The following is an 18,950-nucleotide window of genomic DNA, read 5'->3' as shown; positions in this document are numbered from 1 at the left end:
GGGAGAAAAGGGATTAGCCCATTGGTGCATGCTTGCTATCACACTCTTTCCTACTCTCTGTTTTTCTTTCTCACTGTTTTCCTTTTCTAGGTTTTGTTACTCTATTTTTCCACTCTTTTCCTTTTTAGTTCTTGCTCGTGTGATGTTGTTTTCCTGGTGTTGTGGTGATGTGATTGTTGTAATGTTGTGTTACTGTGCACAACGGAGACTCCTTATATACTACCTGCCGTGACTGGTTTTTATCATTTTACCCCTTAACCACTTTTGCTGGATGTGGGTGTCCATCCAGACCACCCACTGGCCGTTAGCTGCCCAACTACCACCACCTACCTGTGCTGGCCGTGCACATCCCATTACCAAACAAAGAAATCTATTTTATTTGCTTATTCACCGTGGCATTCCCATCCGAATAAGGGTGGGCATTCTCTCTCACTATCCCTCATGGCATGCACCTAATGATTCCAACTCATTTTTCCCTTTTTTAGGTGGTATGTCATCCCAGCAGGACATTTCCCCTAAAGAGTTTAAGCGGGAACCCCAGAATAGGCTCCCTCTTCCCCCCACCGCCAGACCATACCCTCTCTTACCTCTGACCCATGGCCCACCACTCCTATATTGGCTGGGTACAGGTTGGTGGTGCCTGAGCCTTGTGCATGCTCCACTTCCGTGTGTGTCCAAAGCTTGTCTACTGCTCATGCGTTTTCCATGGCCTAGAAGCCCGTCTATGTGTTTTGCTGCTCATTCTTGACCTCTTGTGGCATGAACGTGTTTCTGAGGCTTCATTCTTTATTACTCGCTTTCTTCATGGGCTAGGCCTTGCTTGATTGTGGGTTTTTCTCTCTTCAACCCATTCTTTTCTCCTTCCGTAGACTTGCTAACATTTCTACCATGCCATTCTATCATTCTCGCCGTGGTATTGCTTGGTCTATGCTTGTTGGGCCTCTTTTCAGGCATGCTGTATGCTTTCCCTTTTACTTAATTGCAGTAGCCCAGTATTATCATTAGGCTTGCATTCATGCTACTTTGGGCCTTCTTGATCCATTCCATTGCTCACAGGCATCCTCGGCCCATTCTAATTCTGCATTCCCATTGCTAAGTCATTTGGACTTCCCCAGCCCAATTACCACATCCTTTACTTTTAGAGTTGATGGGCTTCCCATCAACCCCTTACTCACTTGATTCATTACTTTGGGTCTCTTTGGCCCATTCTTGCTTGCTTTCTATCTCATATAATGCCCATGAGTTTACTATTTCTTTCTCTGGGCTCCTATAGGCATGTTGCTTCCTCTGAGATCCATTTATTATTTTCTAGACCTATAATCCATTATTTCTGCCATTCGGGTTTAATGGTTTTTCTCCTAATTTATTAACTCTTTTCTCCTCATATTGTTGGGGTTCTTCCTGCTATTGGGCTATTCTGCCAAATTGAGCATCAACAGATATGTACATCCTCTCCCTTATAGTACATGAATTCCACATGATTTTAAGACTCACATGTTGTGATAAAAAGTATGCATATATTTGATAAATGAGATAATTATTGATAGTTCAAAGCTTGAAGTTCCCAAGTGTTGGTACCAACCTTAAGCGGATTTTTATATTAAGTTGGATATATTTTCATTTTGAGGAATCTGATTGAATGCAATCGAAATTTTTTTCTTCCCAAAATTACAGAAAGGAAATATAAATAAAAATATTTCAATGTCAACTAGCCTCTTCTTAGGTATTTCCCATTTTCTCTTTTCTTTGGAGGGGAAAAAATCCCCTGTTGATCTTGCGATTTGTACCTTTGCAAAGCTGAAGAGGACTCAATCAAGCTAGTTGGAATTCAGATTTTCTTGCCCATATTCCCAGGTGAAGTCCTACGCCCTAATTGAATCTGGGACCAACTTTGCAAGAGCTTCCCGACCTGGCAACTCATTAATAAGATTAGGTAGCCCAAGTGTTAATCCAAAGATGTAGCCAGATCCTCCAACTTCTTGAGGTAAGTCTACTTGGGCCAAAGCTCTTTTTTTTTCTTTTTTTTTAATTGTATTGAGTCCCCATAAACTTAATATGCTGTTGGGTTCTGGAGTATGATTCATAAACCCAATAACCATAGTTTTAAATCTTAGACCGTTTAATGAACGGTAAAAAAAAGAGGTTTAAAGTTTTTGAAGTTGAACCAAGGTCAAACTGAAGTCGAACTGTGATGACGTTATAATTATTTAAAATATAAATAAATATATTAAATTAGTAAAAGTTGAAAAAAAAAATGAAAAAAAAATAGTCCAAATAAATATAGACATCTATCTTTCAAAATGTATTTTTTATATCATAACTTTTATAAGATAAATAAAAAATTTGAAATCCTAAGCAAACATTATAAACAAAACATATAACAATATCATAGCTAATTTACTAATTATCAAAAAAAATTATTAGTTTACATTGTAATATTTAAGTAAAATTTACATTATAAACTAAATAAATATATATAATATTATATATTTTTATACAAGTATATTCAATATTATACATTTTATACAAATATGGATCACGTGACTGCTATAATGTAAAGCAATAACTATTCTCTCAAGAAACATAGTGGATTTATCGAAACTACTTCTGAAGTAAACAAGTAATAACTACCGGTATCAAATTTAAATCTAACATAAAATATTACTAAAATATTTAAAAGGTGAAGTTGATGAAGTCATAAGCTGCCGTGGTACACATATATCAACAAAACTAAAAATTAAATATAACAAATATTAATAAAAACCTGATTTTTTGTGGTCTTTGATAAGAAATGTTAGGGAGACACATTTTTGCACAATTTTATGCCACAACTCACCACATAGCGAGTTGTGATTAGTTAGAGTGTATTAGTAGGTCATGTGGAGACCCTTTAACCAATCACAACTTTGTAGCCACAGATGTGCAAAAGTGTGTCCCAAGCATTTCACTTCTTTGATAGTGTGTGGTACACAAAGTGACAAGTCTCATCATCATCATCATCATCATTATTATTATTATTATTATTATTTTATTTTATTTTATAAGAAGGCATGTCTCATTTCCTAAGCTAAAAAGTGGAATCTTCATTACCTAATAGAGAATGGACTTTAACTCTTCAAGTCTCTTTAATAATAAGGGTCCGTTTGGTTGGGGGTGAAAAAGTGGAAGGATAGAAAAAAATTTAATTTCTTTTATTTTTGTTTGGTTGGTAGTGAAAAAGTAAAGGGATAGAAAAAATGAGTTTGTATAAATTTGCTCATATACCCTTGTTAAAAAATAATACCCATTTGAAACAAAAAAGTGACAAACAACCAAAAAAAAGTACAATCACCCAAATTTATTAAAAAATAAAAATCATGACCAGAAAAAAAAAATTACGTCTAGAAAAAAAAATTTCATCTAAAAAAAAATGGAAAGGGACATTGAACAAAAGATACATTTACAACTTATTAAAATTGGAATTAAAAACCAAAAAAACAAACAAAACGTGCTGAAGAAGCCCATGTGCAACTTGAACATGGGCATTTTTGTCCTTCACCTATAAGATTTTCCTCCACCAAGTTTTCTCTCCATTTTGGAGAGAAAACTTTTTGTTGGGCCCCACCATCATTTTCCTCTCTCCCCCTCTCAACCAAACACCTTTCAAAAAGTTTTCCCTCCTCATTTTCTTTCTCTCTTTTTTCCCATCTTCTCTAAAATCCACTCTACCAAACACAATCTAAATTTGAGAGTTCTTAAAATAAAAAATAAAAATAAAAATAAAAACCAGAACAATGAGAGAAAGAGAGAGATCATAGCACCTTTACTCATTGGTTTGGAGAGATTTGATCATCGATCGTCGACTAAAGGTTGCAGAAGAATTGTGGAGGCAAACTTTTGAGTTATTACAATGTGGACACTATGGCTGTGTAAGAGAAAATTTTTAGTTTTTTCTTCTTCTATTTGGAGGGATCTTGTAAAAAGATTTTATTTTTTTGAGAAATAGTTTTGAAGATCAAGTTATTCTTATATTGCTATTTCTTTTTGGTTCTTTGTATCAATTGATCCTTCTTTCGCCTTTTGGGGTTTTCTTAACAATGGCGATAATAAGGTGTTGCTACTGTAATTACCAAGGTTCTTTTTTGCTTTTTTAAGCTTTGATCTAAACCATGAGAACCTTCTAGGGTTTTTTAAATCGGGTAGTTCGACCGCGGTTCACAGTTCACTAACTTATTTACATATGCCAATTTTGGAATATGTCGATTTTGGGAGCTAAAAGAACCGGTTTGGTGAACGGCTCACAATTAACCGAGTTGGGCTGTTCGGTCCGGTCCGGATTTCAAAACCATGCCAATAACAACACCAATCTACTAAAACCTCCATTTGTTTTGAAAGTAAAATGTTTTTGAACTTAAAATTTTTACATGTAAAACATTTTTAGTAAAATATTTTAGGTATTTTATGTAACATGTAAAATTTGGAAAAATGACTAAATATCCTTTATTTTTAAAGTATGTAGCAAAACACCCTTCTTTCCAAAGTATTTAGTAAAATGCCTCTATTTTTGTAATTCAATTTTAACAAAATTGAGTTCCACCTAGAATTCGACATTGCTAATGTCGAGTTCAATGCATATTTTGTCACTTAAATTCTTTTGAAAATTTAAGTAAAACTTGACATTGCTAACGTCGAGCTCTACTCAAAAATACACATAAAATTCAATTTTGAGGATATTGAGTTTTACAAAGAACTCGATTTTATTAAAATAGAGTTCCAAATAGGAGCATTTTGCTAGATACTTTGGAAAGAGAGGTGTTTTGCTACATACTTTAAAAATAAAGGGAATTTAACCATTTTTCTCATAAAATTTTCAAGTGGACCACCAAATTAGTGGCTCAGCCACTGAAGCCACTAGTACTGGAGGTCCAGTGATCGAAATGGCAACCAAAATGGTGACTCCAATGATCAGACCACCAAAATGGTGACTCCAATGATCAGACCACTGGCACTGATTATTGGCACGGTGGCTTCGACCACCAAGCCGCCATACCAATTGCCCAACCGCCAACACTGACCACCAAAGTTACTTTTTGTCTTTGTAAAATATTTTACCCAATTTTTAAAAGTAAAACATTTTACATCTTTTCATAAAAGATTTTACAGTTAAAGGAAAATATTTTACAAGTTTGACCACATTTTACATGCAAACAAACACCTAAAAATGAAAAAATATGTATATTTTCTGAGAAATATTTTACTTCAAAAATTTTGAGAAAAGAGAAATTGGGTAAAAACATAATGAAGTTTTTAAGGTCCCTTCACAATTCATCGAGAAGGAACAAGAACTCCGGGAATTCTCCTTGGTTGAGTTTGTTTTGGACATGGTGAGAGATTCTGTCTAGGGTGTGGGGGATGATGTGGTGGATACTTTAAATCTTGACATTAATTTTAACATATTCAAGGCTAGAGATGGTGCAGCTTAAATAAAATCCTTAATGAAGGACCTTACTATATTACCCGAAAATATTTTGTTCTCGAACTTTTTAACGGTGGTCTCACCAAACCTCTTATTACACCCCTAAATTCATGAGGAACAAATACCGTATTATGAGTTCTACCACAAACTCTTCTAATGTAGCAGAACGAGCTGTGATCGTTCTATATGCATGTATATCAAATCACCTTTTATGTGGCCCTCTTGTGACAAACTCGTGTAATCTGTGCGTTAACCACCGTATATTAGAAGTTAGAACCAAACAAACTAACATCTCCCCATGTACAAAATGCTTGAGTCTAAGAAGAAAATGATTCAAGTTGCAAAATTAGCAACATATTATAACCATGTCAACCACAGCAAAAAGTAATTGTAACTATGTCAACCACAGCAAAAAGTTAGAACCAAAGAATAATTGCTTTGGCTAAAATTTTCCCAACACATTTTGAATTACTAAATAACGTTCAATGTCCACATTCAAAATTAAATGGCATTTTGCTCATGTATATTTTTAGAATTAGCAATCGCTAAAAGGTTGCATTATGGGAAGAGCAGACATCAATGGTATGCGAATGTGCATGCACCTCTTGCCTAATCCTTATTAATGCTAAATGTGCACAAAATAGATCAAACTGTCAGGCATTAAGTAAAAATTTATTTAAGGTAGAGCAGAGTAACTTCCCAACAAAGATTGCACAGACAAAGTTCCTTCAGTGATTGAACGAGCTTGGGTTGTGCCTGGTCATGGCAAGAGTTCATAGCCACAAGATACATCAAAAGGTCCTTAGTGAAGTAAGCTTTATCAAAATGACATTTACAGGAATGTCCCATGCCCTACATTGAATTATTCAGTGCAGTGGCAAACTTTAATGTTTATACTTATAACGTAATATAGACGTATTTATCCTCAAACTGAGCCATTCATCTTAGCGAATCTTTAACTGCACCATGGGAACATCCTACAGTGTAACATAATGGAAAAATCAGAAACTGGGAGTGTCTCATTTTGTTGCAAGAAACCTATTACTTTTTTATCATAAAATTTTGAAGCGGTTAAGCATAAATTGAAAGATCAAACGGGTACCTTTTTCAAGCTCTCCCATCCCACTCTTCATAGAACTCCTTTAAAAACTCCTCCATGAACTTGTGCCTTCTCTCAGCCCTCTTCTGCCCAGCCTGAATATAATGAAACATAGATTTATATAACTGTACCATACACATATCGTGTGGTCTATTACATTAAGCACAAACAAAAGATGCATGATTCAGCAAAAAAAAAAAAAACAAAAGATGCATGGCTGCACACAAACAATAAGAAAACAGTGGCAGGAAATCAAGCGATTCTAGCAAAGTGCCACCAACTCATTGCTTTTACCTTGGTTTTCATCAAATCCTTCAGCTTGAGAAGCTTCTCATGAAAATGATTTACAGTAGTTTGCTCATCTTTCTTCATGTACTGTTCCTTAGATAAATCTGATCGTGGCTGAATGGCAGGATCATGTAACACCCTGCTCCTACTTCCACCAAAAGTAAAGCAACGAGCAATTCCTGAATAGAGAAACAATTAAGATTTGTGCATGACTTGTCAATGAAGAATCAGTTTCAGTGAGTAAAGAAGTATTCAATGATGATATCAACAAGTTAAATTTTAGCTCAGCAATAGAAAGAAGGGCGTTAAACTGTAGGGGTTAGGGGAATATACACGAATTCCCAAATCGGTGAGATGCAAAATTAGAGAAAAATATGCGCCAAAGAAAACAATCATACAAGACAATATTTACGTGGTTTGGAAATTTGACTACGTCCAAGGAGTTGCAGTGATTTTACTATTTTCCCCCAAAAAATAAAAAAAAGTGCAGTAGAATAGTTTTTCTCTCTTAACAACAAAGCAAAACCCTAATCTAAAACAACAATATTTATATCTCACAAAGAGAATTCACAATGGATAGCATGGATTCATGAATGTCTACTAAAAAGGAAGTGCTTTTTGAGAGTAAAAATCCCTCAAGATAGTGCCTGGGAATGGAGAGCAATGCTCTAACTTAGAGAATGCTAGGAAATTCTTAAGTTATGAGCTAGGGAGTGGAAAGAAGATTGTCCTGTGTAGGGATGGCAATTTTTGCCCGACCCGCGAGTACCCGACCTGGCTCGACCCTAATGGGTTGGGTTTTAGCTGATCCGATTAGGAATAGGGTCGAGTATGGGTTTAAAAAAAAAAAAAAACCCGAAGCAAGTCCGGGTTTTATCAAAAAAACCCGAGACCCGACCCGTTTAAAAACCTAGTACCCTAAATTACAAAAATACCCTATATATATATATATATATATACCTATAATCTAACCCTAATCCGGTAATCCCTCATTTCTTCAGCCTCCCTCGCCTCCATCAGCTCAGTTCGACACTCCCTCACTCCGACACTCCCTCTCCCTCAGCTCAGTCCCTCATTTCAGCTCACTCCGACACTCCCTCACTCCAACACTCCCTCATTTCAGCTCAATCACACCTCCCAAGCCTTCTCACTCTCACGGCCTCACTCTTCCTCAGGACCGATTGAAGTTCTGGCAAGCAAAACCAAAGGTACCAAATTGCCATTTGTAATCACGAACTTTGAGATGTGTGTGAAAATGGGGTAGTTTTTATGTTTGAATTGGTTTCAGTTTTTCTGTTTCGGTTTTCCTCTACCAAAATTGGGTAGTTTTTATTATGTGATATGATGAGATGTGTGTGAAAATTTGGATGATGGATGATGGGGTATGATGCTCTGTTTTGTGTGTGTGTTCTAAGTGTATTTGTTGATATTTATGTTTGAATTGGGTAATTGCCATTTGTTTGTGTTGTGCCACCTTTTACTAAAATTGTTCAATGAGATTCTCTTTGGGTAATATCTTTCGATCCAGATCAGAGAAGTTTCTATACAACTTGGGTTTGATAAAGTCATATTCTTGAGCAGTTAATTTGGAGAAAAAAAAAAGTTGTGTCCAATGCATGTAAATATTAAGTAAAAAGTCTGTTTAGTTGTAGATTGTGCTTTAGGACCAAATCGCAAAGGTTTAGGTGCTTCCCATGTAGATCTTGATCAGCTCCCAAAATTGCAATCTGTCAACTTGTAAAGTTTCATGTGCATACAACTAGCCGCATCTTTTGGTTATTGTTTCGCATATACACATTTACCTGGTTGCATTTTTTGGTATTAAAAAGTCTTTTGCAAATACAAGTGCACTACTCCATTACTTCAGAATATTCTCTCTTATTTATTGGTTTGGCAAAATCTTAATGCCATGGTATTGTTCAAGATATAAGATGAAGTTATTAGAGTTTTATTATCCTAACATTTATGGTGATGATTCTAATTTGGAGATTGACAAAATTAAGAATCTTTGTTATGATTTTCTTGATGAGTATGGAGATATAGATGAGTCCCCTGTAAATAATGAAGGAAGTTCTCATATTCCTGCAAGTACTTCAAGCCCTATGGCACAAATGAAGTTTAGGTTGAGTGGGGCAATGTCATCTTTTGATTTATTTGTGAACAATAGTTCAAGTAGTTCAAAGAAACATGAGAGTGCTAGAATGGAACTTGATCATTTCATTGATGAGGGAGTGTTGAAAAGGAGTGAAGATTTTGATATTTTGGGATGGTGGAAAAGTAATGGTCTCAAGTATCCTACTTTACAAAGGATTGCAAGAGATATTTTAGCCATTCTTGTCACAACTGTTGCTTCAGAATCTGCCTTTAACACTAGTAGAAGACTTTTAAGTCCACACCGTAGTAAGCTACATCCCAAGACTATAGAGGCAATGATGTGTGCTCAGAATTGGTTATGGAGTGAAATCGACGGTTAGCAATTGTCTAATTTCTATTTATAAAATCAAAATTGTATTTTTATATTTGCTAGTTACAATTTGATGAAATTTATTCCATTTTTTAATTCATTGTTGTTATAGGTTCTTCAACTATGTCTGGAGATTGTACACTTCAATCAATTCTTGATGATGGGGAGCCTAATGAAGAGGATGGGAGTTGTGTCACAATTGTGGATGATTAGACATTTTGTATTAATTTAGTAGCCTTTTTAATTTCTTAGACTTTTTTGTTGGTTTGTAATTATTCTAAGCCTTTTTAGCCTTTTGTAATTTATTAGCCTTTTTAATTTGTTGGTTTGTGGAGGATAAGACATTTTGTAATTTCTTAGCCTTTTTAATTTCTTAGACTTGTGGGATTTGTTTTGTAAGTTTTTAATTTCTTGAACTTGTTGGACTTGTGATACTTAGTTCTTGGACTTGTTGGATTTATTTTATTTTTATGTTTAGCTGGTGATTTTAGTCATGATTTATTGATTTACAGATGTATAATTAACAGGTAATTTATTGATTTATGATTAACCTATGATTTGGATTGATTTGGCTGCCATATAACGTGGCCCAAATGCCAAAAAATCTTAATACAAAAAAATCTTAATAGGCTTGAATGGGCTGCCATATATGGCTTGAATGGGCTCGAATCTGGCAAAAAATCTTGATGGGCTTAAAAAAAAATTGGTTGGGCCAAATTTGGGCCCAAGCGGCTAAACAGGGCCCGCGGGGCCCGGCAGGGTGGGTCTGGGCCCTAATAAAAAAAATAAAAAAAACGATTAATAATCGGGCCGGGGCCGGGTCATGGGTCAGGTCCGGGTATGCAAAAACCCGGCCCGAACCCGGCCCGTTGCCATTCCTAGTCCTGTGGCATGATCATTGGCATCCAGATGGGATCTTAAACCAGAGATATGGCCCTAGGGTCATATATATATATGCAACAAGTCTTTTTGGGGCAAGAGTAGACTTTGTTCTAAGGAATAAGCACTGGGTTCAGAAGGCAGCCAGATCAGAGTAGTTAGTTGGCATCCAAAACAAGCTTAGTCTGAATAAATTAATGGAGGAAGACAGGGCTCTACGCTCCCCTTCTAAAAATACTACTGTGCTGCTACATGAGAAGAGCTTAGAGTTAAAGGGTTGGAAGTGACTTGGTGGAAACTGTTCTGGTTTAATATACCAATTCCTGGGCATGCTTTCATTGGATGGTTGGCTAAAAATTATAAAATAAATAAAAAGAAGAAGCTTCCAACTAAATAAAGAATGTTGCAGTGGAGATTTACGGGTGACAGTAATTATGTAATCTGCACAGGAAGCATAGAACACAGGGATCACCTGTTTTTTCAAAGCTCCTTCACCGAAAGAATCTGGAAGATCATCATGGGTTTGTGTCTAATTTTGGTTGCTAAATCCTGTTGGCAAGCTCTGGAAGACTGGTGCTCTATTCAGCTGAAGGGGAAAGTCTTAAAGACCACTATTTGCAAGCTGGCTTGGTAGGCTACAGTGTATCCCACCAAGACAGGGAGGATCTACTATGAAGAATAGGTTATCAGGAATATTAAGGAGGACGTTAAAACTCCAGTGGAGAGTAGATGCAGTAGCTGAGAGTCAATTTTTAATCGTGTGCTTGTGTTGTAAATGGGGATTAACCCCTCTATCATGTGTAAACTGCAAAGAGTCTAGGTAGGATTGACTTGTGCTGTAAATGTGCTAAGGAGTGCGGCTAGCCGCTAGTGCCTGGGTTGGTCATTCTGATGTTAGGCACTGCAGAGAACTGAGAGAAGTGCATGCATTAGCTCTGCTCTTTACTGTTTTTAGGGTCCTATGGACTCTTTGTTGTTCTGGTGTATTGTGATTGTTCTTTTAATAAAATCTTTACTGATTCACAAAAAATAAAAATAAATAAATAAAAACAAACAAATGTTTATGCACACATGTACTTTATATAGATTGTTAACATTGGGAGAAAAGGGGGGAGTAGTATATGGATCTGACATAGGACAGAGGGCAGTGAGACCAACTATGAAGCAGGAATTTCTGGAGAGCAACTTGTTGTAGAGTTTTGGAAGATCTAGCTTTAGCTTTGGGGTGGAAAAGTCTGGATTAAGCTTATGGAGTAACATGACGGGAATGTCATGGAACTCAAAACAAGTGATAAAAGGAAGATGATCAGATCTGATTTTCGGCTGTGAGCAGTAAACCAGAACTATAGCAAATCCGGTTTTGTGGTGAAGAGACTAATAAAAGGTGGGTTGTGCAAGGGCTATTAACCTATCATTTTAGGGTTCCAAGAGTGAGAAATCAAGGTCTGGTTGCAATGTGTTTGGTTGTCATCATACATCGGATAGGATTGCATTACAAAAACCTCGAGCAATCTTTGCTGGAAATTTTCATAGAATACAAATGAGTACCTAACCCTCATAGGACTTGGACTCAATGGGCTTTCACTATTGAGCCCAAATTAAAGAAATATTCAAAACCCAATAACATATGAGACCAATAATATAACCAAATGAGTAATACAGTAAACTCACAGATAGTTAGGCCCGCTTTTACTTTGCCTACCCATGGTTTGAAAGTTTGCACTTTGCCTATCTGAGGTCACCTCCGTTAAGCTACCTAACCCATCTATGCCAAAAATATGGTAAATATGTATTTTTACTCCCCTTTAATGTCTCTCCTCCCAAACAAAATAAAAAATAAAAAATAAAAAACCCATAAAAAATAAAAATAAAAACAAGAGAACACCAGATCAAAAGGTACTATTGGTAAAACTTGGCTCAAAGAACTTCAATTGATTATGTGAACACAAGATATATATATATATATATATTTGATAGGTATAAAAGCTCAAAGTTATAATGTAGGAACATCTAAATGCAAAAGCCCTACAGAAAACATAAGACAAGTGCCAGAATCTCAGCTCTCAGATCACTGTTGACGTACAATTACAAGAACACAAGATTTCAAACCAAAGCATATATTTCAAACTCCAAATTTCAAATCCAGACTATATTTCAAGAACTTTTCAAACCCAGGCACTTATATTTTAAGGACTATTTTCGGTTGCATGAAAATATTTCAAATCAAAATTTTTTCAAACCCAAAACACAAGAACACAACATTAGTAAATATATTTCAATTTTTCAATTATACACACCAGCAAAAGCGCAAACACATCCAAAACCCATTTTGAAACCGACCCTAAATCCCCTAACTCACGGCCAAACAACCACATACATAACCAAAAGCCGTCTTCTTTTTTCAAACTCAAACCGAAATCAACAAGTCTTAGAACCTAATCACAAAATCAAACAAAAAATAGAAACAAACCAAGAGAGGAACAGCAAATGCACACACACATCCAAAACCCATTTTGAAACCAACCCTAAATCCCGACTCATGGCCAAACAACCACATACATACCCAAAACCCTCTCGTTTTTCCAGACCCAAACCGTAATCAGCAAGTTTTAGAACCTGATCACAGAATCAAACAAAAATTAAAAACAAACCAAGAGAGGAACAACAGCCTCAAAGAACACAACAAACAATTCAAACACACGAAATTCGAACTTGGAAAAATCAAACTGATTTCCCCTGCAAATTTGAATCCAGAAAAATCAAAACCATAAAATTCAAACAGAAATAACAAAAACACGAGCAACCCAACAAAAATCCCAGAAAACCCAACAAATTTGAATTGAAAACCATGAGCACCCAACAAAAATCCTAGAAAACCCATCCTCTCTCTCTGCAAACCCATCTTCTCTTTCATCTTCATGACTCATCAGAACACAAAACAACAAACACCAACAAAATCCCAGTAAACCCATCCTCTGCCTCATCATTGTGGCTCAGCAGACATAAAACCCAAATCCAAAGACAACCCCAACCTCCCTTTCAAGTCAAAGCAAAAGGTAGAGAAGCCAAGGTGGTTCAGTCGAACGGCAAGCAAGCAACGGCAGCGAACAACAAATGAGATGTGAGCCGTGTTGGTGGGATCAGACAGCCTCTGGCTTTGCTGACAAAACTCAACCCTCTTATCTCCAAGCTCACCCTCTACAATATCGCTAAAGCCCTTGGTGTCATTGTCGCCGCCAATGTCAGCCACATCAACACCAGATCTGAGTTCTCTCTCTCTCTCTTTCTCTAATCTAAGTTTGAGGTGGTAAAGGGGAGAAAGAATCAGTTTCTCTCTCTCTTAATTCCAAACCAAACTGATTCTTATCTCCATCATGAGTGTTTTGAGTGTGCATGTTTTGAGTTTGCTGAAAGTTTCGTTAATAAAAAAAAGGGGTAACATACTAATATAGCACCTTTTGATTCTAAGTTCTAGTTTGTAAATCCTTTAATTTCTCACCCAAAATCTCTCATGAATCTTGCATAAAAAATTTTAGCAATAGCACTTTTTGATTTTGTTTTCTATAGTTTTTTTTTTTTTTTTGTTGGTTTTAGGAGGAGAGACATAACATGGGAGCAAAATACATATGTACCCTGTTTTTAACAGAGGTGGGTCACAAAGCCCCTAATGAAAGTGACCTCAAGTGGGCAATGTGCTAACTTTCAAGCCACAGATAAACAAGGTGAAAACGAGCCTTACCACAAGTGGATTTACTGTAATTACCCCTAAATCAAAACTAAAACCCATGTCTAGAAATCCAACATTACAATAGTGTGTGTTTACATTAGATAAGCTTAAATCCAGCTTGCATACAACTTTTTAAACAGCTCTTTAAAACATTACTTTTTCCAAGTACTATTGTACGTCTAGTCTCATGCAGTTTCCTAACAGGGTTCTTTTTTGGGACTTGGAATTCTTGCGAGAAATTCATGATAGGGAATCAAATTCTGTTTATTTTTGGGGATGTTATAAATGGAGTCTCATTGAGAGGTATTGGTGAGGATAAGATATTTAGGACACCTGCTAAGAGCAAGGGCTTTGAGGTAAGCAGTTATTATCAGGCTTTGATGGGTGTATGTACTCAGTCCTTCCCTTGGAGAAGTATTTGGAAGCAGAAGGTTCCTTCCAGAGTCGTGTTTTTTGTTTGGACTGCAACTTTAGGAACTATCTTGACTATTGATAATTTATCTAAGAAGAAGGTATTGATTTTAGATTGGTGTTATACGTGCAAAAGTAATGGAGAATCGGTAGACCATCTTTTACTACATTGTCCTATTGTTTATGAGTTGTGGTCTATGGTGTTCACCTTGTTTGGTATCCACTGGGAGATGCCAAAGACTGTGGTTGAGATCCTTGCATGTTGGCCAAGAAATTTTGGTCATCATCGTAATGGTGTTATTTGGATGGTTGTCACTCATTGTTTGATGTGGCGCATTTGGCGGGAGAGAAACAACTGGTGTTTTGAAGATTCTGAAAGGACTATAGCTGATTTAAAACTCTATCAGATTGGATGTCTATCATAGGAAGTCATTCTATTTTTTCGGTCTATGATTTGATGGATGCTTGTATTTTATGTATTTGATTATTTTGGTCCCCTGCTATATACTTCCTATATACTTGGGTGACTCATTATTATGTCTTTGAATAAAATTTTCTTTACTTATCAAAAAAAAAAAAACTAGAAACCAGCTTCTCTTTACCTGCATTAGGATCTCAAGAGAAGATGTCAACAAAGCCAGTACAAATAGTAGAACTAACATGAAGCCTTGAGCAATTTGAACTTGTCACACATATAATTGGCCCATAGCAAATGACAACTTCCAGACAGAATCTCACTTTTTAAGCAATCACTTTAGCTTAGTACGGATGGCTTTTCATTTTATATAAAAGCACTCATGAAAACCAGAAATTACCAATTGCACCAATTGCATCAAGACGATCAGCATCTTGCACAATTCCAAATTCTGGAAAAAGTTGATCATTTTCAAGCCCGGCAAGCTCATCTTTGAAACCTAAAGATTCAAAAGTATCTATCAAGATTACTTCAAAAGAACTAATATGAACTTTGACAAAGAGACCAAAAAGGAAAAATGATCAGAAGTTTAATACGAAAAGCTGATAGTGCATAGAAAGGTGCTTGAAACAGAGATATGAATAAAGTTTACCTTTCAATGCCCTAGTACCTATAAAAATTCATATTAAACTCAAAAACTAAAACAAATTCCGAGTATTTAAAAATAAATAAATCATGTATCTAAGATTTCAAATTTCTGATTATAATTTAATCATTGTGTGCAGTGACACCATAAATGGAGGAAACTCAGACTTATGAATCTTAAATATATATATATATATATATTTTTTAAAAGGAATCTTTACTTAGAATAAGGAAAATAACATAAGAAGTTGCCAGTTTTTTGACGATTTTTCTTCAAATGAAGATGACCCAGGGAATATTCATTATGAGCATTAGTACAATATATTTGTTTTATTCCTAACCATCTACACGATCAACTACCATTCAAAATCAAATAAATGAATTCACTTTAACATCCAAGTAGATTGCAATAATTAATATTTAACAAATACGTTTGTGTGTGTGTGTGTGTGTGTGTGTGTGTGTGTGTGTGTGTGAGAGAGAGAGAGAGAGAGAGAGAGAGAGAGGGAAGGCGCTTCTAGAGAGTAGAACCAAAAGAGAAAATGTGAAAAAGATAGTGTGATACAAAAAAGGAACCCCAGGTTTCACCACTAAATGGTGCTTAGAATCACCACCAAGCTGTAGAGGAACATCTCTAATCAGAATTTTAATCAAATTGCATTATCTCAGAATATTCCTAGAGCCGCTTTTAAATAGGCTTCAAGCATTATATCCCATAAAATCCAGGATCAGGTATCTCCAATAATTAAAATTTTGAAATAATAAATTCTAAAATAGGTTTGATTGTAATCTTTGCATCACAGTGCCGGATAGAAAGTGTGGTAAAGGAAGACAAACAAGCATGGAAATATAAGAAAAAGTAAACTATCTAAAAAAGTAAACTATCTAAAATTATGAAATTATGAAGAGAAAAAAATTCATATGAATTTATGAACGTGCACCAGTATATTAAACCCAAAGTCCAGTTTTTGCAACTTAGGCCAGGTTCATGCACACGCACAAATGGCAGGAAAATAAAAGTAATAGATAAAAAGGGACCCAAAATGTCAATTTAGAAGACTCAGAGAGAGAGAGTATCGGGAAGATTACAGCCAGTGTTATTATAATAGCTATTGGCTTCCATTTCAGTAATACAACGCAATTCTGCAATAACTACTGCATAAGAATATGGCAAACCCCAACTTTCAAATTGTTGTAGAGGGAAAATATGCCTTAAATAGCTGCAGCCTGCAAGGCTTCTTCCAAACTATATATGAAGTGATCATATAACCACATGTATTCAAGAAGTTCAAAAGCCAAGAACTTATCCAAATCACAAAAGACCACTTCTGTCATATAAGGTGGTAGGGATTCAACGGTACAAGTAGAATACGTAAACAATACCAGATGCGTTGAAAATTTGAAATAGACCAACTCTTTAACTCGTTTTGGGGCAAAAATAGACTAAAATATCTGAACAACTTTCAAACTTCACCTATATTTTTACCATAAAAACTAGAACCTGACATGATATCTACACAGTAGTTAATTGTCCTAATCTTATACTTCATGTGGTAACAAAATAAGAAAGAAAATAAAGAGAAACAAGAGCAATGTTTAAAAGTCACAAACTATAGCCTTCAAATTACTTACCCATTCCCTTGATAATCTGTAAAATCTTCACCTTCTTGTGCTCCTCTATGCCCTCTAGCTCAAGAAACTTTTCCACAACTTTCTCCTCAGATGGATCTCTACATGTCACAGAAAGGAAAAAGGAAGACTATATATGAATAAAAAACAAAAATAAAATTCAAATCAATGAACTCCAAGGACAACATGAGTGTCATAGCATAAAAACCATAAAGGTGTACAACAATTGCTTGGGATGTAGCTTTAAATGTTAATTCAATTAACGGCTAGCATGTATTATTATATACATTGTGTCCACTGTAATAGAAGCTTAAAGTCAACAGAATTAAGAGTGCATGTATGTGGAAATTCAAGAATTGATAAACTTCAGAAATCAGTAGAAATTGAACTGTCCCACACAAAGTCTAAACAATATAATGCACATCTTTGATAATTATTGATTTCAAAGATCACTTAAAATCATAAGCAAAATAATTGGTAGGTTTCAAAGGCCTAATCCACACATCATTTTTACATGTTCTGACAAAGGAAAAAAAAAAAAAAGTCTACAATAATAAATAATAAAAAAAGAGCTACACAACAAAAATTGGCAATAGTTTCACAACATTCCTAAATAAAATACATTGTCCATTAAAAGAAGTTTACTTTAAATTGCAGATTGGAGGTGGACCCATTGTCAATAAGAATCAGTTTCGTTTCCAACAATCACAACAACATAAAGAAAGAAAGAGAAATACAAACCTCAAGTATTTGTAGTCACCTGCAAGCACCCAATAATCAAAAGGATCAGTAATAAAAAAATAAAATAAAAATAAAATAAAAATAAAAAATAAAAGACAGATAGCAGAGAGAGAGAGAGAGTATAGAGTATAGAGTAGGAGATTAATAACCTATATCATGGAGAAGTGCAGCAAGCTCCACCTGCCCCAAAAGAAATGATACACCAAAAATAAGGACTTTATCTTCTTCTTCTTCTTCTTCATTTTTAATTCATTTTTAATTCAAAGAGAGATACGCAAAGCAAAAAAAAAAAAAAAAAAAGCAAAAATATATATATATATATATATTTACTATTTCCAAAGATTCAGGGTTGGAGGCGAGGCCTTCCTCACGTGCGAGGGAGAGAGCAAGGTCTCTTACCCTCCACACGTGCGCTTCGTCATGAGACGCATCGTTCCCTTCCATACTCATCTCCACTAACTTCTCTGCGTTTTTCACTGTCTCTTTCTTCGCCATCTCTCCTCTCAACCTTTTTTTTTTTTTTTTTTTCGCTGAATATCTCTCCTCTCAACTTATGCGCCCAATCCTCAATATATTCGAGATATTTGAGACACGGAGATTTTAATTTTCAAAATTGTCGGCCTGTATATATTAAACACAAAACTACACATTTTAAACAACATAACACACATTTTCATACATTACCCATCTGTATATCAAAAACACTTAAACAATATTCCTCGAACTAACTCACCAAACAGGCCATTTTTTAAAACAAAATTTTTTAATTAATAATTTGGGATGAGCTCTATAATAACTTCTTAAATAAATTTTTTTTTTTTTTTACTTTCGCACCGTGTATCCTTAAAGTTTTCAACTAGAAACTAATTACTGTTCGCGACATCGCTAACCCAAAGAATTTTTTCAAACCTGATACAAGCACCTTGAGATTGAGTGCCCAACCAACTCGGCCAACCCCTGGGTTGTTCTTAAATAAATTTATTTCCATAACCCATTACTCGTTTTTTGTGACGCAAACATCCATCAAGCTATTTGGCTTGATTTTTATTCTAACTTTCCATAATTATAAGTCAAAAAATTGAGTTAAAATTGTGAAAAATGAGACATCTTTTTATTATTTTCCAATTATGAAAACAGAGTTACCATAACAATCTTATAATTTTGCTCAATTAAATGGGTGCTACCTATGTGTACTCT

At 35.3% G+C, this 18,950-nt stretch overlaps 2 protein-coding genes across 3 annotated transcripts; one reads left to right on the top strand and one right to left on the bottom strand.

Moving 5' to 3' along the window:
• Nucleotides 1–6,098: 6,098 nt before the first annotated feature.
• LOC115981883 (uncharacterized protein YpgQ) lies at nt 6,099–18,380 on the bottom strand. Of its 2 annotated transcripts, none has more exons than XM_031104304.1 (8): nt 18,153–18,380; nt 17,903–17,933; nt 17,754–17,772; nt 17,016–17,113; nt 15,139–15,237; nt 6,849–7,021; nt 6,558–6,649; nt 6,099–6,432 (listed from the first exon to the last, which is right to left on the bottom strand). In XM_031104304.1, the coding sequence occupies exons 1-7, from the start codon at nt 18,246–18,248 to the stop codon at nt 6,563–6,565; spliced, it is 603 nt and encodes a 200-aa protein (XP_030960164.1). In that variant the 5' UTR covers nt 18,249–18,380; the 3' UTR covers nt 6,099–6,432; nt 6,558–6,562. The 2 variants fall into 2 exon arrangements, with proteins under 2 accessions (XP_030960164.1, XP_030960163.1); XM_031104303.1 differs by having other exon boundaries at nt 6,107–6,432; nt 18,084–18,378.
• Nucleotides 7,032–14,914, top strand: LOC115981884 (zinc finger BED domain-containing protein RICESLEEPER 1-like). The gene is made up of 2 exons (XM_031104305.1): nt 7,032–9,311; nt 9,419–14,914. The coding sequence occupies exons 1-2, from the start codon at nt 8,747–8,749 to the stop codon at nt 9,517–9,519; spliced, it is 666 nt and encodes a 221-aa protein (XP_030960165.1). The 5' UTR covers nt 7,032–8,746; the 3' UTR covers nt 9,520–14,914.
• Nucleotides 18,381–18,950: the final 570 nt, after the last annotated feature.

This window comes from Quercus lobata, chromosome 3 (assembly GCF_001633185.2).
Source record: "Quercus lobata isolate SW786 chromosome 3, ValleyOak3.0 Primary Assembly, whole genome shotgun sequence".
Classification (NCBI taxonomy): Eukaryota; Viridiplantae; Streptophyta; class Magnoliopsida; order Fagales; family Fagaceae; genus Quercus; species Quercus lobata.
The sequence above is the reverse complement of the archived record's forward strand: the minus strand, read 5'-3'. Positions and strand labels throughout refer to the sequence as shown.